This window comes from Lingula anatina, chromosome 1, assembly GCF_051362555.1.
Source record: "Lingula anatina isolate TDL-2025a chromosome 1, LinAna3.0, whole genome shotgun sequence".
In the NCBI taxonomy this organism is placed as follows: Eukaryota; Metazoa; Brachiopoda; class Lingulata; order Lingulida; family Lingulidae; genus Lingula; species Lingula anatina.
The window spans coordinates 59486520-59513347 of NC_141767.1; the positions used below are offsets into that span (position 1 = coordinate 59486520).

At 36.6% G+C, this 26828-nt stretch overlaps 3 protein-coding genes across 4 annotated transcripts in view; 1 reads left to right on the forward strand and 2 right to left on the reverse strand.

Moving 5' to 3' along the window:
• Positions 1-31: 31 nt before the first annotated feature.
• LOC106180005 (glycine receptor subunit alpha-2) lies at positions 32-6200 on the reverse strand. The gene is made up of 8 exons (XM_013563856.2): positions 5918-6200; positions 5090-5172; positions 4721-4788; positions 3198-3430; positions 2718-2800; positions 2123-2257; positions 1465-1841; positions 32-1125 (listed from the first exon to the last, which is right to left on the reverse strand). The coding sequence occupies exons 1-8, from the start codon at positions 5995-5997 to the stop codon at positions 880-882; spliced, it is 1305 nt and encodes a 434-aa protein (XP_013419310.2). The 5' UTR covers positions 5998-6200; the 3' UTR covers positions 32-879.
• Positions 6201-7121: 921 nt separating this feature from the next.
• Positions 7122-14301, reverse strand: LOC106179975 (glycine receptor subunit alpha-2). Of its 2 annotated transcripts, none has more exons than XM_086999505.1 (8): positions 13856-14301; positions 13243-13340; positions 12787-12854; positions 12173-12402; positions 9361-9443; positions 8985-9119; positions 8348-8601; positions 7122-8166 (listed from the first exon to the last, which is right to left on the reverse strand). In XM_086999505.1, the coding sequence occupies exons 1-8, from the start codon at positions 13933-13935 to the stop codon at positions 7963-7965; spliced, it is 1152 nt and encodes a 383-aa protein (XP_086855631.1). In that variant the 5' UTR covers positions 13936-14301; the 3' UTR covers positions 7122-7962. The 2 variants fall into 2 exon arrangements, with proteins under 2 accessions (XP_086855631.1, XP_086855630.1); XM_086999504.1 differs by having other exon boundaries at positions 8348-8721.
• A 5811-nt stretch (positions 14302-20112) lies between these two features.
• The window catches only part of LOC106180004 (vesicular glutamate transporter 2), a 33010-nt gene continuing 26294 nt past the window's right edge, over positions 20113-26828 (forward strand). Inside the window, exon 1 of the mRNA XM_087000183.1 lies at positions 20113-20541. Within this exon, the coding sequence (XP_086856309.1) occupies positions 20453-20541 (89 nt within the window). The 5' untranslated portion in view covers positions 20113-20452. The remainder of the gene's footprint in view (positions 20542-26828) is intronic.

Sequence of the window (26828 nt, forward strand, 5' to 3'; positions counted from 1 at the left end):
TAGAAGGATAATGGCATAAAGATAAGACTACTTGTGCAACACTTTTCTTTTATTAGTTTTTGCCTTAGAGGATAGCGGGGAGGAATAAAAGGGGGTAGGTAGAGTGGGTGGATTAAAGACTCCAGATATTTCTACACTGGAAATATAAACCCATCCAGTTGTTCCTAGTAGTTATTTCGGGTTAAAGATAAATTGACAAGTGGAGTAATTGCCTGTGGCATGAGCCCAATCAAGTCTGCCCAAAAGATGTTCTTTATTTAACAATGTGTCAGTTAATGCAGCAATTATTTTTGCGATCTATTACCAGCAGAATCATAACAGTATACAGCTCTAATATGCGTAACCGTTTTAATATTTACAGCAAATTTTAATTCGTATTAAAAGAATGTGTGCATGTTATATTTTAATCTTGACCAGGGGGATTTAAAATCAGCTTAGGCCAGGTTAAAATATAAGTCACAGTCAATTATGAGTTATAAGTAGCTCGGGATAATTATCACATCCCTTGAAATTCCCACCGGAGTACATTTTAGTTAGATACAATCCATACATAAGAACAACCTCCCGTTATCATAAATAACTATCTAGCATATTGGGGTTTACAAAACGTTTTTGCCTTACAAGGGTTATTTTGATTGCTACCATCTTATGTACCTTGACAAACATTTTAAATTCATTTTCATTTTCATATTCTAAAATATAGTCATCATTATTCTCGATTGTGTAAGCATCAATTATAAGTAAATTGGTAGTGAAGAACATAGGGCTAGGTAGATGCGACATGGTGTCACCAAAAAGTTGAAAATTCTATGTTTCCTACATGGCCAGCCCAAATTGAAATCCAAAACATATATATAGATACTTACATACCAGTTATATTCACACCAAGGCTAACATGTAAACACACCAGTAAATAACGTTAAAAAGCAAAAAAGCTGAGGTGAAGGCTATTCGTGATAATTTATCCAAGTTGTCAGCGTTCCACTTTGAGTGTAGGGGCGTGAAATCCAAATTGTCTGCTGAAACATGGCACTGCTTTTGTCGTCTTAGAGGAACAGCCTCGGGTATTTCTGGTAATGCCAAAGGGATGTTTGACATTATCATGTTGTCCATAGGGCCTTGGAACTGTAAGAAGAGTTTTCAACAACTGATCACAAAATCTGTCAATTCACTTTCATGGCATTTAACAGCTCAGCATGTCAAAAGCTTAACAAAAGTAGTTTAGAATAAGGTAATTCCAAAACTGCACATGACGACTCGTTATAGAATCCCATAGCCTAACAGCAATATGCGATGCAATATATTACATTTTGGGGGGAAAACATAAGGACAAAACATCAGCTTTGAGTAGGATTCGAATGCATGTTATTGTTTTGAATAATTTACAAAGCACACACGAGCAATATGCTTAGGTGAGACTCTAATACTATATGTATGTGGTATGCCTGGATTATTTTTACGTACAGCCTTCTTAATATTGGCATTTTTCTCTGGTCTAGTTGCCTTTTCCTTCTGTCTAGCCTCTCTCTGGAGCATGACATTGGCCGCTGCATACTCCAACATAGATGCTACGACAAATATTAGACAGACTGCCATCCACACGTCTACAGCTTTTATGTAGGAGACTCTGGGCAACCTCTGCTGTAAAGTCACGCTCTGCGTAGTGATGGTAAGCACAGTGATGACACCTATCGACACGCGCGCTGGCGTCGCTCTGGGATCTATCATGAAGTTTACAAAGGAGATAATGACGACTACGAAAGATGGAGCGTAGACGTTTAGAACGTAATACCGCATGTCCCGACTCAGCTGAAATTCGGCGTAGATACAAGGGTATTCTCCTGGAAATTTATATGATTGTAATTAATTTTAGTTTCAATGATCAATCAATGATACTGTACAATTGGACTTTTCTTGCGTATACAGGATTATTTTTACTTAGATAAGCAAAAAAATGGCAGGCATCTTTGTTAACTTCCCTTTTCCGCAGGGGGGGGGGGGAGGGGCAATTTTGTAAGAAGGGGTATCGGGAAATGACATTTTATCTAGTCCAAAAGCGATGATGAAATCATTCAATTAAATAAACAGTGCTCCCGGCTATATACAGCATCATAACGTTTACCCGTGGAAGTTCCTGTGGTGCAGTATTTAGGAGAGTCACTTTCCAATGTGAATTCCGGCAGATAAAGATCGTCTTTTCTCTGAATAGGATCTGTCTCCTTCCAGAAAATGTTGACATCTTCAGTGGTGTACGCATCTGGTAGGGGCATTAAAAAAACGTGAGTAATTGAAACTGATTACACTAGAAAGCAACTTTCGTTCTTTTAAATAATCCATAACGACATTTGTGGGAGCAGGTTGTAATAATACTTCTGTTTCTTTCCAAATTATTTTCATTTGGTTCATTTTATAATCCAAGTTGAAAAGTTAACCCAAGCCAAATATTTGAGGACTGTAAACTTGTTATCATTTCTTGATTTGGCATGAGCCAACTTCAGGAGGAATGAGACACCTTCACCTCGGAGTGACTTTGAGGAGTTTTATTTATATCTAGTAAATTTCTATCAACTTTAGAAACATAATTTAAAAAAAATAATAACTGCACATGTGCGCTTTTACATATACCGATCGTCACATATTCAGTTCCTATAGACACAATTTATGTAATTAAGAATTATGCGTTTTTCATTACTTGTAGTCATCTAAACAATACTCACAGCTGTGTATTTCAATCCTGCAGGTCTGTGAATCCATTGGGAATTTGTAGAAATCGTACAGGCAGGAAAGCTTCATAGAGATTCTAGTGTTAAAAAAGGACCAATTCATCCATCCTGCAATATCTGTACATTGTGGACAATTCATACCGATGATGGTGGAAGTATCATATTCAAATAATGAAATATAGTTTGAATCGCTTATTATTATTATTATTATTATTATTATTATTATTATTATTATTATTATTGTTCGCGATTATGTAAGCAATATGTAGCATAAAGTTAAAGAACCGTTGCACAATTGTTTTACATACACAATCACTTAAAACGAATGGTTTACAAGTTGAGTTTTGTCTCACACAAATTCATGTCCCATATGTACAGGTATTTGTGCCATCTTTTCAAGCATTTTTGTGTGGTTTATTAATGCATGTTTAACTGCAGTGGCAGTGACAGATCTAGACAGAACCTCCTAATTACCTTTGTGAGTACAGTATATCACCAGATGGCGCTATCCTAATCAGAACGTTCGGGGTCGTTATATCATGTTTCCATCCCTGTTTTTCGTTGTAGAAGAACAGGTCTGGCACCCATATGTCTGTCAGTACCTTGTCAGAGAGGGTGATGGCGGTTGCACTGCTTAAATTGAATGCATTAAATGCCAACCGGGGATCATTCCAACGTTGGCGCAGATAAATGGAAACCGAAAAGTCCTGTGGGCGAGAATCATGTTTAGTTATAAGAACTATTTACAACATAATTAATTTGATGTTTAAGAGCTTTCCTGGGACTTTGGCCCTCTAAACAACCTTGCATTCTGTTTAAACTAGCCATTTATATACCCGAAAGACGTGTTTCATTGACCTGCACCTAGATCACTATCACTGCTGAATCGGTTTAGGTCAATTAACGGAAAATGATCAAACACAAATCCATCTGTTGAATCTTCGGGACGGAACTCGATGTGCCAGAGAGTCTATTTATGGTACTTTTCACGACAAAATTCTGCGGATAGTCCCTTAATCCAACAAATCTGTCATCTTTTTAATTACAATGCATGTATACAGAATGATAATTATCTTATGCCAGATAGTCGAAATAATTACATAAACTGATAAAGGAAATCTAAGAAGCAAGACTGGAAATCTGTTAGATCTATGAAACGGAACTTAAGATTCTGCCAGCTGGGACAATAAAACGATTCATCTGATGTAGAACACATGCCCTTGACATTTATGTCTCCTTGATCGAAAAGTTCAATACGATGCCGAGAAAGAAGCAATAAAATGACAAACTCAAGTATGATGTTCGAAATTTGGCCGATGGCGGCCGCTTTTATTGTGAATCCTTGTACTAAAATGAATTAAATTCTGATGTTAAAATTAAATAATTGTGACAGTGCCAAAATACGTAGATTTTACGCCTGAAAAGACTATAAAACGATTCATCTGATGTAGAACACATGCCCTTGACATTTATAATATGGGTTACGGGATAACGCGTGTACATTTATTTCAGAAAAACAAAACCGCTGGCCTGTCGTTTTTTTTTTTTTTTTTTTTTTTTTTTTCGTTTTTACCATAAATGTTTTGGGGTCCTATTAACATAATGTGCGTTTTATGTCAACTTCATTTGCTACCGGTTAACGGCATACTGGGAGGGTTTATTCATTTTAACATCTGTCAATACAGTTCTCTTCGTTATTCAAGTCCCCTCACTTTGATGTTTAATAGATTGGATTGGTTCCATAGCATTATTGGTTGCAATATAAGACATATAAGGAATATCTTGAGTTTGAATCGAAAAGTTAATGCAGAAAAGTTTACCTTAAGATCAATCGATTTAAGAAATACGTCTTCGTCAATAGATATGATAGACTTGGAATATGGTAAAAGTAAAATTTACTGATAAAAAAGGAGTAACTCATGAAAACACAACAGTTTCATAATATTAGATCATAAGCGTTGCCGACATAGAAAGGATCAGAATGATGAATACTTTACCATATTTGCTGTGTTGAATTCACCGAAACCATTGATTGCTATATCAACTGTGACATTGGTTGGTTTTCCTACATAAAAAGAGCAGTTTCCACAGTTCTCTTAAATGAACGGACAAAGAGAAAAAATCGTTGTTTTTATACCCCAAATAGATCGTGAAATCTCATTCTGCATGCGCGCGCACACACACACACACACACACACACACACACACACACACACATGCGATATTTATTTTAAAATATTGAAGATTAAATTATAATCCGTAAAGCATGACCGGCGCAGACGCTTGGAACAGGATTTTTTTAAAACTCCCATCACCGTGTTTTCTTTATACCCCAGTTGGAGACGAACTTAACACGGTTCACTTACCATCAGGCAGATGCGGACGTATTCGGCTGTCATATGTGCCGTTTGTCAACACGCGGTTGAAGGAGGCGTGTTGCTCTGCTGTGCTATGTTTGTTATGGAACGAAAACATAATTGATAGATGATGTGGTAGATCAAATACCATAGCTTGAAATTGCAAAAAGACATTGGCATAAGATTTTGGTTTTACATTTATGGTTAAACTTAAAAAGCCAATACGTTTTCACACGAAGGGCGTCACATTACCACATTCTACACTGAAAAAGGTCTTTGTTGCGTACAACCTGTATTTGTGCCAGTTTTAAGAACGGTTCATTTGGAATGACCGTGTTAGCAAGGTATGTGTCAAAAATAGAGGTGGACCATTTAAATAAACTGTATCAAATGAATTCAATTTAAATATCTGGATAAAAAAGTAAACTTGAATAAATGGGTGATTTAATGTGTAAGACAACAGAGTCCCGCCAACAAAAAGTTAGTTAAATAACCATAGCACGTGCATTTTAGTCAGTATCTAGATTAATGGCGTAAATGCGTAAATTAAAGGCGCACTTGGATAATATTGGTAATTAGATGGTGTAGTTGCACATCAATAAAAATACGTAAAATTCTTTAAAATGGTTCATGCATGAATCGCCTCTTGTTTCTTGTGTTTTTGAAATACCCTTGTCATCAACGAGACGCGGTTAAATTTATTACGTACACATTTTTAAAAACAGCTTTGTCAGGCAATCCTGTGAGAAATTCAATTAACCTTTATGAGACACACAAATACGACACTTGAAAAAAAATAGAATTCCATCATATTAAGTTAAGAAGAGATAAACTTACCTTAGCGCAGGCTGAGATCTACTCCAGCCAAATACATTTAGTAATACTGACAAAGTGAAGTATGATATAAGCCTCTCCATTTCGGACTACACTCACTCGTCTGAGGACGGTAGACAATACAGCAAAGTTACCGTTCTAATTATACGTATGCGATGGGCTTGTGGTCAGAACAAAAAGTTTTAGTCTTACCCACGATGTGTCATAGACGATTAAAAGAATACCTGGTGACAGATAAAAGATAACATATAGCCCTCTCAGGCTGGGTGTTCATAAGGGGGCGCTCGTAAAGAATAGCTTTATTTTTCTGAGACTCATAATTCCAAACCGTTAACTCCAAATAAACAATTGTTTATTTATTTATTTATTTATTTATTTATTTATTTATTTATTTATTTATTTATTTGATCAGTGCCGCTTACAAGTAATGAAAAAAGACTAAAATTATAATATAAGTATATAAGGCTAATAAAAATCTCGGCTATGTTAAAGAAGACTTTACATGTAACATAAACAAGATTGTTCAAAGTATAAATAAATTGCACAAATATTTAGTAAGATAACGCAGACGCACAGTGTGAAATCCCCACGTCTCAAATTAATTGTGAACACGAATAGATAATCTAGATGATCGCATTGGAGGTACCTTTTTAGGTACCCTCCACATTTGTCATTTTCCTAGTGTCTCTATCGCCAACTATCTAAGCAACCTATTAATTTTTTTCAACTTGCTTATCTAAAAAATACAGGAAGCAGACGACTTGATTCCTGTTAAATTTCTAGCCCACATTGTTGAATTTACAAATACAAGTTAGCTCTCTATATATTAACCCTCCCATCCCCAGTTTGTGCTGGCCGCATTTACTCACGGAATATGAGCTGTTGGGAGGGTGCATGCACACCGTCTTTTTTTCTGGTATTAGTATGAAATTAGTTATAACGAAGTTGAACGCAACTTGAGGCTGAATCATTCACAATTGGACATACTTAAGCCAAGCCAAGTACATTAACGCGATTGGGTCTCCTGGCCATCCGGTGGCATTACACGGTCAAAATCAAAGATATTGTAGTCTGGTTGCGAACATGCCTTTGAGTACCTCAGCGTAACATTCTTTATGTGTGCTGCATATATCCAATTAACAGGTGTGTAAGACACCTGGCGATGTATTAGTCACAATTACAGCACTTCGTGTTTAACATAATCCCATTAAGGATGCAATTTATCTTTATTCAATATTTATGGTACAATTAAAAGAAAAGGTGACCCCCTACACAGAGTCTTCTAATGTACATATTATAAAATTATTGTGGAAATAAATCATTGCCTTGTCAGAGGGGACACTTTTCTGGTAGTAGTTTAGTATAGCTACTTATCAGGGGCGGATTTAGGCCGTCTTCTGGGTCATCCAGAAGACGGTCAGATTTTCAAGTTTACATAGATAGGTATGTAATTTTTCCTGTTGGAAGACGGTCAAAATTGGAGGATTGATCAACAAAGATAATCTTGAAGACTGTCAGAAAATAGCTCTGGATCTGCCCCTGCTTATGGAATTAAGTGCTTGTGTTCCTGGAAAAGTCTACATGTTACATTTAAAGCATAATTCAATAAATCATCAAAGAAATTAAAAATTTAATTCAAACCCTTACAGCATTCAGCACGTGTGAGAAACGGGGCCAACACATGGGGCTGGTTGATCAAAATAACTCAGCAAGGAAATTGACCAGAGAAGTCCTGTCCAGTCAGTGGAAGTCAAATTTAACATCGCACCTGTTTTATCTAAAAACAGGCTTGACTTATGTTTCAGACACAGTGCTTTATTTAACTGACTGCCTTGGGCTTATCTTGAACTGATCTAAAGAGTAAAAGAATCGTGTTGGATCATTGTCAGAAGCGTGATATAATGATTTACATTTTGAACACCGCGGAAAACCCATTTTGATTGCTCACACGATTACCGTTACTTAACCAGACCTTTGTATGCAACATAAACGAATTCTTGTCAATGCTATTTCAAAACCAAGGTACGAGAATCCCCGGTCTGTGTCTGCTATTTCTGCACAATTAAATACACACTCCAATATATAATATTAAATACGGCAAACCCGATGAAAAAAACAAATTTCGCTACTTTGTCAACATTGCTCATAGTTAGCCAAGGTTTGTCGAATTCAGATGCTCCTAAAGCGCCATTGACTTCTACGTGAAGATCCACTTTGCTCCCATTCAAGTCGGTGGAAAACGAATCCCTGAACTGAAATCAAAATTTATTTTTTAAATTTATTTAAATTAATTTTTATTGAAATAATGCTCTTTATTTTGTTTATAAGTGCCTGTATTAAATTCGACTTTACAATGTTTTCTCCGAGTTAAATTCTACCGTCCTTAATATATTGTATCATAGCCGACGGTGGCTCTTGCAGACAGGCACTTACCGCTTTGTTTATATTTCCAGCCAATGCTCCAATTCCTTTCTTTTCTCGTTTCTTTTCCTTTTGTAGCAGCACATTAACTGCCGTGTACTCCAACATGGAACCGAATACGAAGAGAAGACACGCTGTCAGCCATACGTCAGCCGCTGTGATGTAGGAGACAGTTGGAAGGCGGTCTTGGATGCTGACGCTTTGCGTTGTGATGGTGAGAACGGTGATAAGCCCGATTGAGACTCTTGCTGGGACTGCCCGTGGGTCTATGAAGAAGTTGAGGAAAGACAACAGCACAACGACAACTGTAGGGGCATAAAGTTTCAACAAGTAGAAGCGTATGTCTCGTTTGAGTTGAAACTTGACCGAGATGCAGCTATATTCTCCTAGGAAAGATATAAGGTTTACGGCGAACTCAATATACAGTACTTGTAAGCAAAGGTGAAATGAGGAAGCAATCAGCCCCTCGAGACAAATTAATGTTGTATTGTTATTAATGTCCCAACCTAATGGCCTCCCTTTGTGATATACAGGTATTGAGAAGAAGTTATGGTAATTTCTTTTCGCAGTTTGAGAACTAACCAAATATTTTTTGCCGATTTTCGAAACGTGCCACCTCGGTGTATGTTATCTTGGATAGGGAATTTACCTGTGATAGTTCTTCCTGTGCAGTTGTATATTAGTGACCAATCCTCTAAGGTAAACTCTGGAGTAAAGAGGGTCGTTTCTGTCTGAAGAGGATCGTCGTCCCATTGATATATCACGTCGTTGGTGGTATGTGCGTCTGAAAAGTATTACAAAGGACAAGTTTTGTCTATTCATTAGGATATTTAAACTACACATCGTATTGCCTTTAACGTGTTTAATAACATGAATTCTATTTAGTAGTTTAAAGATTTTAAATGAACACGCACTTTGGTTGAAAATGTTCATCTTTTTAAGATATCTAGATCGTATAACATAAGTTGAAACTGTGCATAAAACAACCAACCAAAGCTTTAAAGGGCAACTTGGTGGACTCTTACAGCTTTTCATCTGTATCTCACATGTCTGAGAATCCATTGGGAAATCGATGAAGTTATAAAGACAGCCTAATTTTAGCGATAGCCTGCAATAAAAACCATATGTATACAAAGTCAGGCGAATAAATAAACCTGCAAACATTCATAATACGTATTTTGTCAATAATGAAAAAAACATTATATCATTTACAGTAAGTGGCAGTTATATCTCTCCCACCTATCATCAAGTTGGCCAGGGTATTACTAGTTGTTGAAATACACAAATATGGCTGAAACAATTTTGAGGATAAAAACAATACTTTAAGATTTTACGAATCAAATCTACTCCATAACTGTTTTGTAGGGTTGCTATAATAACGCACACATAACCCGGTTTTAGTCAATGATGCATTGTAGTCCAGTAGTCACTTCTATGCCCCTTATAGATGAACTTAAAAATTGTTTCGTATTGATTTCTGGTCCAACAAGGTCCCAGGATAACAGAGATTGTCATTTTGGCAACTTTGAGCGACTTAAAATACCCGAAAAGACCGTCAAGCTAAATCTGTTTTAATGCTTAATCGGACACTGTATCAAGAAAGAAACTTTAAAGGACACAACACGTCTAGATTCCGAAATTGTCACTTCACTTACATGTAGTAGAATCGTGCTTACAGTACTCATAGTCTATCATCAAATCATTTTAGCGTGTTTATATGTAGGTGTGATGAGAATTTTATGTGTATCCTTTTTGAAAACAAAACAAAACAAAATGGCTGCCATTAGCCATAGAAGGTGGGGTTCAGTTAATACCTGCGAGAGATAGGCTTACAAATAAAATGAAGCTGAATTCAGTTGTTATTCTGTTTTTTTAGTATTATTATCCCATGATACATATCTGTTAGGTATTTAATGTCCATATTTTAACATTTTGGGGAAATCCAAAATGGCCTTCTTTTCCCCATAGGAAAACTGGTGTATTAGATTTTATAGGCACTTCTAAGGCAAATGAGGGTAATCATGATATTTTTTCAAAATACTTAAGGGTATACACTTGTTACCCACCAGATAGATATCTAAAAGTCCAAAAAGAATGTGGGAAATACCGAGAAACAAAATTCATTTAATATTGAACCCAATGTCTCTCTGGTAGTAGTTGACTGTACTATTCCTATTGTGAATTGCAGCAATCTTGAATTTTCTCAAATACGCAAGATGCACACTTGCTACACACCGGATTTATAAAGAGTAAGGTTAATAAGGATGTCAACATGTTTAAACATCAAACGGCTTTATTTCATGTTGGAATCAATGTCTTAACTGTTCTATTAATTGACACCTATGTGCATTTGAATGATATATTCCTATGACAACTGGCAGCTATCTTTAGTTTTCTCCGAATATTACTCAAGGATACATACACTTTCAAAACACACAGAGTCTTTCATAAGGATAAATAGGATATGAAGAACATTTAAAAACGACCCAAAGTTAACTACATTTAAATCGTACTCACTGTATCTCTAGCATTATTTGATTATGTGTTCGAATATTCTAATGACAAAAGGCAGACATCTTGAATTTTTTCAGAATACCCAAAGATACACACATGCTACAGACCAGGTATACATCATAGGGGTAATAATTAATGGAATGAAAAACATAAATTATTTTTAAAACAAACCCTTGGTAATGTAATTGTATAATGAACCATATGCCCCTCTAGCAGCAATTGAAACCCACCCATTAGTATTCCTATGTTAAATTGTAGGTATCTTTTTCTCAGAATATCCAAGGATGCACACTATTCACCCACCAGATATTTATATCATAGGACTAATAAGGATGGGCAAAACTTTATAAGCAAACACAAATTCACCCTGGCAGTAGATGAAAAGCTATGGGTGTGCAGTTGTAATTCCAGTAGTATTCCAGTGACGGCCATCTTGGGTTTTCTCAAAATGATCAAATATGCACATTTATTACCTGCTAGATATGTATCACAGTGTAATAATAATGTGTAAAACACTAAAAAAATAAACTGAATTTGATAGTGAATTAGCTGGCATTATTCTAACCCTTTGTAATACTAGAAGTATTCCTATTACATATGACGGCCATCTTGGATTTTCTCAAAATGCCCAAGAATACTGTTAGTTGCTCACCACAAACATATTGTGTGGGAAGAAAGGATGTGGAAAACACTCAGAAACCAGCTTAATTTGATAGTGAAAAATTAATCTTTCCAGTTGCCATTAGTTGAATCCCCCGTATACTAGAATTCCTGTGGCACATGGCAGCCATCTTGGATTTTCCAAAATGCCCAAGAACACTTCGTAGTTACTCACCACAAACATATTATGTGGGTAACAAAGATCTGAGAAACAGACTTAATTTGATAGTGGACAACGTATCGTTCTAGCTGGTAATAGTTGTGCACAAGTATTCCTATGGCTGTTTCTATGGCAAATGACAGCCATCTTGGAATTTTTCAAAAGCTCCAAGGGAACTTGTTTGCTATCTGACATATATGAATAAAATGGGTAGTAAGGGTGTGGAAACCTCTGAGAAAATAATTTATTTGATAAAAATCAATATAGGTTTGAACATATTTCTAAAGAATTCAATAAATTGGCGGCCATTTTGGATTTTTTTGGCCAAACGGTAATTTTTTTCCGTGGGCTACGGCTCTAATTTGATTTAGAATGTCAAAAGGTACCCACATGCAAAATTTGGTGCTTTTATCCGCCGTGTCACGATTTTTTCCCTAAGCCACCGGACTAATAACAATGTACAGTTGTATATGCGAGCGTTAATGTACGTGTGTGAACTTTACCTTTGTGAGTAAAGGATATCACCTTCAGGTGAAATACGTATCATGACATTTGGCGTAGTGACGTCATGCCGCCATGACCTTTTTTCGTTTGGAAAGAATAAGTCAGGAACCCAGAGATCTGAGAGCGCTTTGTCGGACAAGGTAACGGTCACGCGATTGGAGTTATTGGCGCTGGCCACCAAACGATGATCGCTCCACATTTGCCGAAGGTATAGATTTACAGTGAAGTCCTGCCAGCAAATTAAAGTATTAGATTAACAATACTGCTTTAGCAATCGAAACTACATGGTAGGCATATATAGTTTTATACTTTTTAAAGAAAAGAAACATTCTTGTTGATTTTCAAGATTTACATTGTCTGCAAATGCGGCTTTATCAACAGAAGTTTGTTATCTGAATATTTATAAAAATAAATGTTATGATTTCACATATGACCGCCGATTTAATATACAGGTACGAATACTACTGTACACAAACATAAATTGTGTTCTCAAATATTATAAAACCATAATTTTACACCAGCACGACAGTTGTAAAACAAAAGCAAAATATTCTCTATAGTCAATACACGAACTGCAGTATATGACGAAACGAGAAGAAAATACAATAGCTACCATGTCTGCTCCGTTGAATTCACTGAATATATTAATGGCCAGGTTGACTCTGATGGTGTCTGGTGTTCCTGTGGGAAAAAACAAACAATTGAGGGAAATGACTACATGTACAAATGTACAGCCCACTGCCCGCCTTTTACTTACAGGTTTAAGTAAACGCAATGCTTCCCTAATGCATTAAGTCAAAGGAAAGTCAATTAATAATAAACTGAGACGGCATATGCGTCAAATATTGCTTTCCATTAAAGATTACAAACATAATAGGAGTACCAGCTAGGTAATTATGCTTTTTATCGAACTGAGTGAACTGAGTGAAGACACTAACTTAGTTAACATAATATTCTAAAATTGTCCAGGACGACCGCACTTACTATAATGCGCTAGTATACGCTGCTGTTCCTTATCAGCGAAATATCTATGATTTGCTATACCCCCCTCCCCCGGTACTTTACTTACCCACACTAAGATGAGGCCGAATTCTGCCATCATATCCACTGCTGAATGTTAAATGGTCCAGATTCAATAAGGCATCATGTTCATTATCGAAGGGTGACCTGTTGAGATAAGATTAAATAAACTAGAAAAGCACTCCGAGAGCGCAGACCTCCGCCAAGGCAGCAAAGTCTCCACCCAATGCCGTTTCACCCATAAATTTTCATTCTATAATGATTTAGTTTTTTGATTTTTGATTATTGATTGATTATTGATCCACCACCAAAAACTTATCATCTGTTCCTTGGCCCACTTCTGACAGTTCCTGAAAATTTCATCAAAATCGGTCCATAACTTTTTGAGTTATGTTGATGACAGACAGACAGACAGACAAAAAAACAAACAAGGGTGAAAACATAACCTCCTTGGCGGAGGTAAAAATAGCTTGTATTTGTATACTTGTTCTTTAATTATTTGAAGGCGCCTAATCACCTTATTTCTGCAACTGGCTTGAAACTACCACGCTATCTCATTACATCTTGGTAAGCAGAACGCTACAGAGCACAATTATCTAATGCAGTATGTCCTAACATGCCCAAGCAGAGACCACAAACACTGTACATGTAAGTGCACTTACTTTTTCGCCATTTGTGCAACTAAATATTCAACGTTGTATAAGACCAGCAGCACCATAATACAAGTCTTATTCGTTGGCATGATTGCTGCTATGGTTCAGGTGTCCATTGTTCAAATCTATATCTTCTGCTACCGGGAGTAAAAAAACCTCCATCAACTCATATCTCGGTTGTCCAATTGGAGCTTGACTTAAGTTCACATGTGACGTTTTCCTAACCCCAGTCCCTGGAGCGTCTTGAATGTGTCAGCCGACGGTACAATAATGAAACTCAAGACTAATACACAAAGTGATACGCACTATTATTCATTGATTTGATATGTATCCTATTAATACTTTAAACAAACCTGTGGAAATTACCGTATCGCCGTTGATTAACGAGTCCGACCTCATGTACATTGAAGCCATATTGTAGTTAAAGACGAATTCAAAAAGGGCATAGCTCTTCACGTTTAACCCCCCCCCCAACCACCACCCCCCACCAAAGAAAAAATTTTTAGTAAGTAAGTAAGTAAGTCAAAGAAACCATTCTTGTGTACCCCTTTGTAAAAGCGTGAATCTGCATGCGGTGCAGATATATACATTTATTGTAATTGAAAGCGGTGCGCAGATCACCAAGAAAGTGTTAGTGCACAACCATCGTCAAAGCAATAACTGCATGATCTATAGAAATGCAGGTTCATTGAGTAAGATATGATATGTTCACTGTGTTTATGTAGTTAATTACATCTAAAATGACACCTTCCTTACCGAGACCAGTGGTTGGCTGGGACGGGATGAATACAACGTGTTGTTTTTGGTCTTTTAAGACAACGTTCGTCTGTCTTGGCACAAATATCCAATATTTAAGAATATTGTTTTGTTAAGCAGTCTGACCCTCCTTTTTTCAACAGTAAGTGACACTGTGGGTATAGATGTTGACATTTAAGCACTAGTATCAACGACGTTTCATGTGAGTAGTATGCTATGAAACAATGTAGAAATGCATCGTTCAACGAACAAAATCCCGTTATAAGATTGACAAGAAAATACACTTGTATATTTCCACATAACCTGTTCCTTTTGAGGTATAAGAGCTATTTCTCCATGTCAATAGATAGATGTTAACCAACGACATACCCTTGTCTCGTTTTGGCAACAACACAAATGACATAATAGATACCAAAACGAGGTCACCGATGCTACGTTTTGGCACCAACTTAAACCTTCGTTTGTTTTCTGGACCCAGCTTGAATGATAACTTACAGTACATAAGCAGAGAAAATCAAACACTCTAAAATCAAGTTTTTGTTCATTGAATGATAAATGGGTTACCCACACAAGCATAAGAAAACATGGAATACATATAAGTGTATCCTACCCTTGCAAAAAAATGTCACTCCCAACGCAATGCATAAAGTGATACAAAAAATCATGTCATGAATAAATATTCTTTATTTAACTTTTAAATGAATTTTTCCACAAAAAAAAAAAAAAAAAAAAATTACTGACTGCACGACCAGTGAATAAGCTTACTATAGGGAAAAAATAAAAGCCACATTTTGGTATTTTGTACGGTGTCCTCAGGATTGGGGGACGCACCTGGCGCGTATACATGTGCGTGGAGTCTAACAGTTCTGTAACGTTTGCGTGGTGATGTCGTTCCACACACGGCGGAAAGCTAGCATGAGTTGATTTTTATTTGCAGGGTTATCATTCAGTTATCCATGTCCGAGGATAATTCACACATTCTTAATGAGATTCTAATCTATGGACTGAGCTAGCCATCAGGGGGTCTGGACGTGGTTCGTATATAACCTGCCTACTGTTGAATTGGCTGTACGTGGAGGAGCATTATCATGCTGAAACATAAAAGGGTGGTCATGGTCCCGATAGGTATTCTCGACAGATATCCTTAAATTCCTTTCCAGTGCTTGGATGCATGGGTCTGTGTTAAGGTTCCTGTTGACCACTGCCATCTCGTCTACACCACAGTAGCCATTGCACCCCATGCTATTATTATGTGTGGTGAGTCCTGTCGACCAGAGGCAGAAAATAAGAAAAATACTTCTAACCAGCTGTTCTCCAAACCCTTATTATGCCTCATGAAGTCTGACAACGCTTAATTATAACATGCTTTCATCTATTATTGGCTGGTGCCCATGCCAGAGTTAAGGCATACTCCCTCACTCGACGTAGATGATTCCTGGCAGTGATCTCTGGTGTCCTAACATAAAACCCTACCAAAATAACGGCGATTGTGCACACAACTTCTGACGTTTGCCCTGTTCTTGTTGAATGTTGCGGTCAAGTTCGTAAATACCATAAGTTGTTTTCAACGAAGAAGGCGCATTGACCTTCTTTCCTCTATGGGTGTGGTTTCCTTCGTGGCGGGTCAAATCTCCCTCCTATGTCAACTGCTTTGTAAAAAATGTATCCCTCTCACTTAGGAGCTGAAAATATAATAAATATGGTGTTGGAGTATTTTAATGGTTACGCAAGGTAAGTCAATGTTCTATTACTCACATCCGCAATTAACACGACGATCGGTTGCCTAGTTGTTATGTTAGGGGTGACACTTTTTTCTAGGAGAGTTTATATATACAAGGTATATATATATATATATATACTAATTTAACAAGAGTACTCATGCATGTAGTTTTAATTTTTCTATTACATAACAACTAGGCAACCGATATATATACATACGATGGTATCATCACCCACCCATACAACGAATTAGCATATGTGATAAGTGCAATTATATCCGAACATAATAGATAAATCACCTACTAGGCATACCTAGGCATACCAAGATTTTTATATTTTTAACCAACCAACTTACAGGATTTTTGTTCATTGAAAGATATAATCAACTCCATTGCGTGTAATATACATATTTTCTGTGAGTTCTACAATGGACCTTTATAAAGTTGCGATGCAATATGTCATCTATACCAAAAAAATCTAATGTGTAATGGTATCAAATCCATGTGTGATTACTCACGGTCACAAGAATATCTTTTACTTTCAAAAATGCTAGTACATGTACAGTGAAGTGTGTTTTGTCTCAACTACCACAATGTTAGCAGTAATATGGTTGGCATTAATCTTCAAACGCCACTCCTTTCTATGTAATTTGTTTGGGAGACTTTTATTACACTCTGTCCGACAATTTACCAGTGTTGTGAGATTGAAGTTTATTTACAGTTTGAACCCCTATCAATGCCAAATAGTAGCGTTTTGCATATAAATAACCAGTATATTAGAGACTTTCTCAGGTAAAATCACATTCGTAAGAATCCACCCCCACACGAACAACCCAAAAAGGGGAAGACAGAAAAATACGGGAAAGAGAAAATAATTCACTTCCTTACTTTAGAGATAATCAGAGTCGGTTGACCAGGAAAACATGGTATCAAATAAAAATATGGAAATTTCAATCAACTCATTTCTTTTAGCTGGCATATTTGCATTCAGACCTTCTTTCACTTCACTCTGAGCAATAGGGTTACATCAGATATCTCCCATCAAATCGAGAAAATGGAAAGTTATTTTTGTAATGATATTGTTTATTTTTTAATTTTATATTTATCATGCTATGAATACAGATGTAGACAAACCGAAATATTAAATGCCATATTAAAGGCAAACTCCGTTGTCCCATTTTATCAACAAAGACGACCAAAACATTCATTGTATGTGACGTAAAAGATAAAAACGCTAAAATGGAGGTCCCGCAGCAGTTGGGTATGAGATAATCAGTATTCTATAATTTGGTTAGTGTGGGAGCTTGAACCCCCTTTACCTTAATCGCGCATACTTACATATGTCCTCTGACTCTATCCTCTACCAGGGCCACAGATTGATTATTCACAAGATATTCACAGATATGTGTTTAGATGAATTGACGGCGATTTTGTTTTCTTGCGATAGAGAAGAATACACATATTTTCTGCGGGCCTGGTAGAGGGTACTTTGACTCTATAATCCCTCTCACAGGTGAGAGTTTGATGTTTAAAGTACACGTGGGGGGGGGATAAAATGTGAAATGGATAGTACAGTATGCTACACCATTCGCTTGTAATGTGGTAAATGGAGCTACTACCTGTAGTACATGTAAGGGGTGCAGTAGCAGAGGGCGGTCTACTGAATGTTGGCTACTTTGAGACCATTCTGTGATTGTGAAAAAATTCAAGGACCTATATACCAATACGGTGTTATTATTGCGTCTATTTTCACTAAAGATATTGATCAAAAGTTTCAATTAAATATTTTATTTCACAGGAAATAACGATGACTCTTCTGTAACACATGCTTAGGAATAAGCTCATCAGACATTAACACGACATAACTGCATATTCAAACAATGCAATATCAATATTATGCATCATCGCAACAATTTTTGCCATGGTATATAGATGCACTTGGAAAAGAGCATTTTGTGAAACCAAGTTTTAAGATTTTTTTAATGTCATTTATAGTGACATCAGCAGCAGACAAGGCAGCAGCACAGAAAAACAATAGAGTGGCCAATTTCAAATTGTAGTCAAATGTCTACACTTGTAGTCTTTAAATACTGTTATTAAGCACGAAATTCGTTCAGCAATTTAGGGGCGTCTACCTGTACAAAATTACAGATATATTTCACGCTATCCACGACCTTGTGAAAAGAAGGGCAGTTTTATTGCTCTATAAGTAAGGCATAATCGATAAACACTCGCTACCAAGGCATCAACAAAATGAACACATTCCTCTTTTATAACCCACGTCTTTGCACACTGTTTGGAGATAATCGACTAATAAAGCCTAGCTGGCAATTAAACAGCCCTGCCTCAGCCGAGTGCAGCGATCAGCGTGAATCAATCCACCAAAAAATGTGGGACGATATGATTTTTGTTGTCTACAAAGTTCAAATGTCCTCTCAAATACTAAAGAATGTACCCACCAAAGCGCTTTGCATTAATGACTGAGACTCCATAACAAAAGTGCACTAATTGAATTGTCGGTGAATGATCCTGATATTATTACGAAGCAGTGCCCTAGAAACATTGCATGCTAATGTCAAACAATCTCCAAATTCAGGACGTTGACTAAAATGTCTCAATTCGTAGTCCTAGTTATCTAAGTAAGCGTCTTTGATTTTAAAGAAATATGAGTAATAAAACAACAACTTTCTATTGATGTGTTGTTTTTATTGTTCTATTTATGGAGTTGTTTAAGGAGCAGTGAATGTCATTGTGCCTTTTTACCTTCCTGTACTCAGTGACTTCCGTTACTTTATAATGCTTTTGCAAGATTATATACTTCAGTGAAAGGAAAACTAACATTTATTTGATGTTTTCTTTTCAAACGACATGTCTTTTAATGTCCCTTGTTCACTTAATTTTGTATTTCAGCTCCCAATAGATCCAATAAAGAAGTTTTCCATAACGATCTCTCGATTATCAAAATAACTCTTTTCACTATTAAGATAACTTGAATGTTTTCCCGTCATTCATTTATTCATTCGATACATTCATAAATTACCCTGTATTTAGCCTCATTTGATTGCATTAACACATGAAATATGATAAACACGGGTATATGACAGGTACTTGAGACCAGTACAACACAGTGTTCATTCAGAGGGATATGGCTTATTCTGCGTACCGTCCCTCTGGGAGAAGGCATATGTCAACATGATGGTTTACAGAGGGTTTAAAATGAGATTACCCGCGAATCATTATTATATGAGCTGATAATTAATTAAGATCGATAAGCCACGGATGCTTCCCTAATCAGTTCAAAAGATGATGTGCGTCGATTTGCTTGCTTGTCGATTAACACTCGCTTTAAGGGTACACTTCCGTGGCGAATATTTCCAATACTGTTGTAGAGATTATTGTGCACGAAAATGTTGAGTTAGGCTGGCAGAAGCAGGGAGACGCTCAGTGCTTCCTGCGCGTGCCGCCAAAGTCGCAACCAAAAAAATCGATTAATTACTTACCAAGGTCTTGTCATAATCGTATGAAGTGTTGAATTATGAAGAAGTCAGTGGTTAACTAAATAATTACTTGGTCTCCCAAGATTACAAGAGCCAATTGCATCGCGAAATTTCATTTACTAATGGACCTCTGGGAATTGGGGATTGGTTCGGAACGCCAAACTTAAGTGCAGACCTGTGCGCATGTGTGAAGGATTCCGCTGTGACGTCGACAACATCACCAGGAGATTAAAATGATGCATCAATTTTTGAAAATAGAAAGACCATGATGCAATTCTTATCACGCTCACAGTGAGGTGTTGATCTTGTCTAGGTATAGAGGGCCAGAGGGAAGAGGGGCAGGCCGTGAATTCTGCTTCAAGTAAGAAAAGGACTGGAGGATCTTTGAACGAATACCTTCACTGTGAACAGATTAAAATAGTTTTCGAAAATTCCTAGAAAGTGAAGGCATTGATAATTAATCTCGCGGGAATCGACATTCTCAATACAGACTAAATTACAACCGTTTAATTCAATAAACTGAGGGAATGTGCGAAAGAATCCATAGAAGACTCGTAAGAGTGGCTTGAAAGTCGTCTTGGGTTTTGTCGTTTACTTGAGAGCACTGACCGTCGAAGGTACCGACAGACATCAGGATGCCTTTTGGAGGGTTTCAGAACTTAAAAGATAGGGTGTTGCAGCCATCAAAAGAAGCGGCCCATTTCGCTGTTTCGTCACTGAAAGGGTACGTGATATTCAATATGTAATTGTTATTCTCATATCTTGTTTTATTTGTCTGATTGTGTGAAATATCAAGGTGAACGTTTGCAGTATGGTGCTTGAATGCCCCTGTCCCTAGTATTCAGATATTTGACAAAAAGTGCATTGTTTATGCTACGAAACACAATTAGCCATAAATTTGCGAATTATTGAATCGATAATTGCTAATTGTAATACTACAAGACTGTTGTTAAAACTTAATTTATAAATTAACTCCGCCCACAAATAAGTCTACAAAGCACTATTCTAGAAAACCGAAACTAAAAGTCCAGAAAAAAAAAACAAGGTTTAATTCATGGCATAATAAATTTTTAATTTGCGTCGTGTACACCCAATGCACGAACGATAATTGATCTTTGCTTCTAGATTCTACTGCATTTACCGTCAATTTATCTAAGTCACAAGAGTAACGTTTGTTAAATAAATGTCCAAGTAGACAAGTTTAAAATGTGTTACAACCCGATCTACATAACAATTTATGTAAACTTTTCTCGGTTGGTCCTTCTAAATCCTTTAAAAATCACACAAGGAAATAATAGTTGAAGATAAATTACTGCACTATGATCTAGAATATAACTAAGAAAATGCAAAGACTAGAAAGTAACATTATATGGTATGGTAACATGTACAAATTAGGGCAAATATAAAGTTTCCGAATAATTTGTGGAATTCATTTCGTGCAGCAAACCTGTTCTTAGTCGTAGGATTAACATCAAATCTCCGGGTTTGCAGGCCCAAAGAAGAAATTTCCACCGGACACATTCACCTATTTTCTGTCACATAAAACGATCATCTTCCATAAAATTGAAGAATCGTTTCGTTGCATGTCTCGAAAAAAGAAGCTTATTACAGTCTTGGGAATATAACCGATCACACGGTAAGCGCAAATATCCCGTTACGCGTACTTGGCTGTGTCAGTGAACACCACGTGTTTTCACTGCATTGGTATGAAGTGTCACAGGTTTATGTTGTCTGCCATATCTAGGTACTTTCTGTCATGCTCTGGCAAGTCGACATGAGTTGATTGTGGATCTAGCAGATTGGTATTGGGGGCTGATAGGTTGGTCAAAGAATTTTTTTAAAAGTCTGTATCTTTTTTAATCAACGCAATGCATTGGTCTCTGGTATCTACAGTGCAACAATAGAAAAATATAAGTATTTGAGGCGGCATTTTTATAGAGGATATGTTTGGGAAATTGTGAGATCAAATATACGAAAGAGAACATCAAATACATACCTCGTTTAAGGCATTTAAATGTTTTCTGCTTTTCCCCAATGAAAACTGGTTGTACTATGGCGAATATTGAGTCGAAATTGGACGGCCAACCCATATAACCAGAATGCTCGTTTTGCGTTCATTTCGGGGCAAAAATTCGCTTTCAAGCTGAATACTAAATGCCGCTTAATTATACCCCAAGGCAAATAAAAAAGGTCGTAAAGCAGACGATAAATTCTGAATATCGCATGATTGCATGAGAGTTGTACAGTGGAGATATCAATCGATGTGAAATTCAGAAAATAAATACAAAGCTGTTGAATTAGCAACGAGCTGCCGAGACCCGGGATCAAACGGTCCTGTGTTCGGCTGTTTGTATATTAGGGATATGAGGATTTTTTTGCCCGGGGATACTGTTTTGTAAAATGTTATCATGGATCCTCGTTAAAGATCGATGAGCGAATTGTTATCGTATGGTCTTATTACCTCTGGCGTTTCCTATCCATTGCCCCCACTTCAAAAACAAAATTTCATCTTCCCGATACGTTATCTGTAGGGTCACAATAGGGGATACATATCTTGATCATGTAAACACATAGCGGACTGCAAGGTTTATAGATTGCTTTATTTTCTCCATGTCCTTTTTGAATGATAGAATGCAATTGGATTTCGCTCAAATTTGTATGCAGAATGTCAAGTTTGAAATGTTAGAAGAATACCACTACTAATTGACATTCGATGGTACCATGACCCAGCCATATGCATACAAGGAATCAGCATATATGATAAGTGCAATTATTTGCGAATAGAAGAGAAAAATTACCTACTCAGAAATCACGAGTGAGATTTTTTTCGGAGAAAGCGTTCATTGGATCCTGTTAAACGAGACGAGTAGATTTATTTTAATAAAATTAAGTTTGAGGTTTATATTAGGAATACTTTTCGCAGTGACATTTTCAGAATTTTGTCTTTAATCGGGGATATCAAGAAGAAAACACTCGTTTAACGTCTTGCTATTGAAGATATCTTGTTTCTGATTTAAAACCCATTTTCAATTAAGATGAGAGAGGTTCAATTTCGATGAGTAGGGTTAGTAGGATGGTCCCAGTCCTATTTCTTATCTCACATAGACACAGTCAACTGAGCATGGTTTTAAGGTGGATGTGTGTTTCAGTATGATATGACCTTGCGCCACTAAGGAGCTTACTCAAATATAATACCAGTTTTGGACTGTGTACATATTTCCCGCCGACTCTCAAGCAAGAAGTTCACAACATTAATTATGTAAAACTATTGTTCTGTACAAAAAAGTAAAAGACATTCTTGTGCATTATGCGCTGTGGGTATCAACCATAGTTAAATTATTTTACTTAAACATGTTTATTTCGTGTTAATATTTCTTTATTCCGTTTGTGACTGTATGGGCCTGATAGACCTGTTTCACGCCACATAATGCCGATATAAAGTTACAATCCAGTCGCATCACTATTAGGATTATTCATAAACGCACGATACCGTGTTATGTTTACGTCACTAAACATGGATAAGTTGTAAAATTATGCACTGATGCTCCCTCGACAGTTGCACTTCCGATTGAAGAGAGAGGGACAATGTTTTAATTTTTTTCTTACCGCATATAACATATTCCAGCTTTTATTAGCTTTTATTGCAAACAAAACGACATATATATATATAAAACAAATAAGAAAACGTCACATCTGACCGTTTAAAATGAGAAAGAAAAGAATACAGTATACACATTAAGTTCTTTTCCGCTTAATTTGGTATAAATATGAGACCGTTTTTCCAATCGTCTTGTAACACTTTGAATTGACAGTTATTTGGGGTCTTGGGACTGAGCACATGCATTTGCAAGACCTTTGCATTTACGGTCAATATCGAAGGTAACTTGTATTCATGATTTTTGGAAGGAGCAATAATGACCACTTCACCCGTAGTTGACTTAATTGGTCCCCCAAGGGAAAAACTTTGAGAAAATTACTGCTTAATATTGATGCTACGTGCATGAAATATGCCATCACTTTCCTTCTTGACACGTGATTCCCTGTGTGACTCCCATAAACCCCATTCTACATATACCACAACTCCAATTCAGTCACCTTGATCGGCGTGTCATATGTGGGAGGTAGCTTTACGGACAGTAAATAATACATCAAGTCAGGTTGTATAGTTCATATAGCTCAGTAATCTAATCAAATTAGCAAACGATTAATCGCAAATAGTGTTGGTTTTTGGAACAAGAAATAACTTTTAGGCTTACCTAATCTAATTGCAATAAGAGTCTACGATTAAAAAACTGAACTGTATGTAGGCTTGACAAACAAATGATCTAACTGGTCCATGTTGCTTGCAATTTGGCAATGCGGCTGTATGCCTCATTCAGACAGTGACGGACATCTGTCTGGCACTGATAGAATAGTAGAACGTTTAAGATAGATTAACTTGTATTTCATTTCAAAATGTATATGGCGTACCAATGGTGATAATTAAAGGAGAGCAGTGCCTACCTACGCAGAGATGCATCATCTGTGTAATAAAGGGGTTTCTTGTGCGCACACATGCGCACGCCCTTCGTAATTTCCATTTTGTTATTTAGTTTCTCTCCGTAAGTTTTTTTTTCTTTGCAAGTGCGTGGGGAGGGGGGGGTATTTTATTTTGTTCTAAAATCTCCAGTTGCTGTTATTTGTGCTTTTCTATCAGGCAGTTTTGGTAATGCTTCTAATGGCGCCATGTGCTTTATTAGACATTGACTCATGCACAGTCTAATAACATTTTCAATGCAGTTTATTAACATACTTTCCGATTAGTATGCCACCAACCGTGTATACCGTCTGAGCCTAACTTAATTGAGAAATTATGCCAGCCAACAATTTTAATGAGTCTTTTTGGTGAACTGTTTGGTAGCCAAAATTACCCCTAAATGGTTGTCTCTATGATTTTAGTCCATTTAAAATACACTTGCCTAGTAGTTCTAGTTTAATCATGAAAAATGTCTTTCTATTAGATTTTGTCTAATTAAGTTTAAGACATTTATTTGAGGAATGTCGACGATCCATAGGTTATTTTTTCAGTGTTACATATAGCTGTGGCGGGCGGCCATACATATCTCTATATCAGACTTTTTAATAGCTTTTTTGAAAAGTTTATTATATACAAGGCTGCAGCTGATAACCTTATAGAGCTTTGCAATAAAAGTAAACCGAAAGATGTGCTTCCAAAACAAAATTCATAATGTTTAACGATGGAATATACTGTATGTCATGATTTATCTAAACATTTGAAAAACAGTGATCAGAATTATATCACCAAAGGCAACAAAGACTTTTTATCAGGTCTTTCTGTCAAGTAACATCAGAGAAAATAAGATTTGAACTCCACCCACCCTCCGTGCACCGTTTGGGTCATCCACAGGACACCATGCCTCGCTGTGCAGAAGCGGGATGACTTTTGCGTTAATGCACGTCTTTTTATAGGATACATCAAATCTAATTGTATCTGTGTAAAAGGAAACATAAAGTGACTGCTATCTCTACAGCACGTCGGTTTATGGAAACATGAAAGAGATTAGCATTGATTGAAATCAGGTAGGATAGCAGTAATGTAAAGTTCACGGTACGGTGCAAAAAAAAAAAATTCTTAATGAAGAATTAACAAACCATAAGACCTTTCAATAAAGCAAGTCAAATTTAATGCTTCCGTAGATATTGAAATCAAAATTTTCTTTGGATTTATTTAAATCTACCTATTCGCATTTTACATTTTATTTTAATATTAGTGCGAATGTGGTTGTGTGAATAATATTTGTGTGTTAACTACACATAACGTTGTACTACGGGTCATTATTTGACAATGATACCTATCGTGAGTTATTTTTGGGTAAAACTTTGTCTTAATCAAAAGTTTATCCTCTTCAATTACACACAATTGATTGACAGTTTGAGTACAAGCCGAAGCCAGGAGACTTTAAGACATGGAAATCAATGTACCGTGTAGCTGCCAGGGGGTGAATTAAACTGATATTCTGGATCTGTGTTATCTATTTTGATAAGATAAACAATTGGCAGATTCATTACGTGCCTGTTCGTACTACCGTAGGCCTCGCAGTCCACTCCATAGCCTTGGGTGAAGCGGCTTCAATAATAATAATAATGGCTGGACTGGTTTCTAGGAAAAACACTTTGGTTTTCAGCAAGTTGATTTCGCAAGTGCCGGGTAGCCTGAGCCCCGAGTATCTCTTGAGAATCATAACACTGTATTTCAATAAAGCCCAGCCATGGATTGTGATAAAGGCGTTATTAATAAATTCCAAAGACGGACTGTTTTCTTTTTGAGCACATAAAGAACTTGCAGATGAGACAATTTGAAAAGAAGTATCCTTCTCGTACCGTTTTCATTTTACATCTATTTCTCCCCCGCTGAGAGCAAAATATTAATTGAAACGTAGGTTTTTAGATTAATGCCTCTTATTTGAATGTAGCAGCTTGTTTTTGCGAAGTCTCTTTAATTAATAAAATTCAGTATGTTTCCCACTTTGACCGGCAATAGAAATAATAAAACGATAAGCCTGCCTCGTGTCGATATGAGCGCAGTGGCGAACATTATAACCTAGAACTAGGCTTAGGGCAATTAACTGTGTGTGCGAAAGAGTCGTTTCATTATCTCTAGTGTTCAGTATCTGTAGAAATCACACAAAGCGCTTTCGGAATAGTTTGTTTGTCACAGGTAATGCTTCAGAGGACGCAATTGCAATCAAGATGAAACAGCTATCAAAGTAATTTATCTAATTCATTAATAAAGCAGTTCGGGAGACTTGATGTAGAGCACGGTTCTCATAGTCGAGGTCGGGCTTAAGTTTGGTTTACAATACCTGTATTAAGATTAAGAGGAGTAAACACTAGTTTACTTTTGAACAGCGCAGTGTCATGTTATTACCACTAATAGTGACTTTAAGCTGGGCTTTTTATTCGTGGCAGTATAAAACGTATTCTATCAGATTCTAATGAAAATTATCCTTC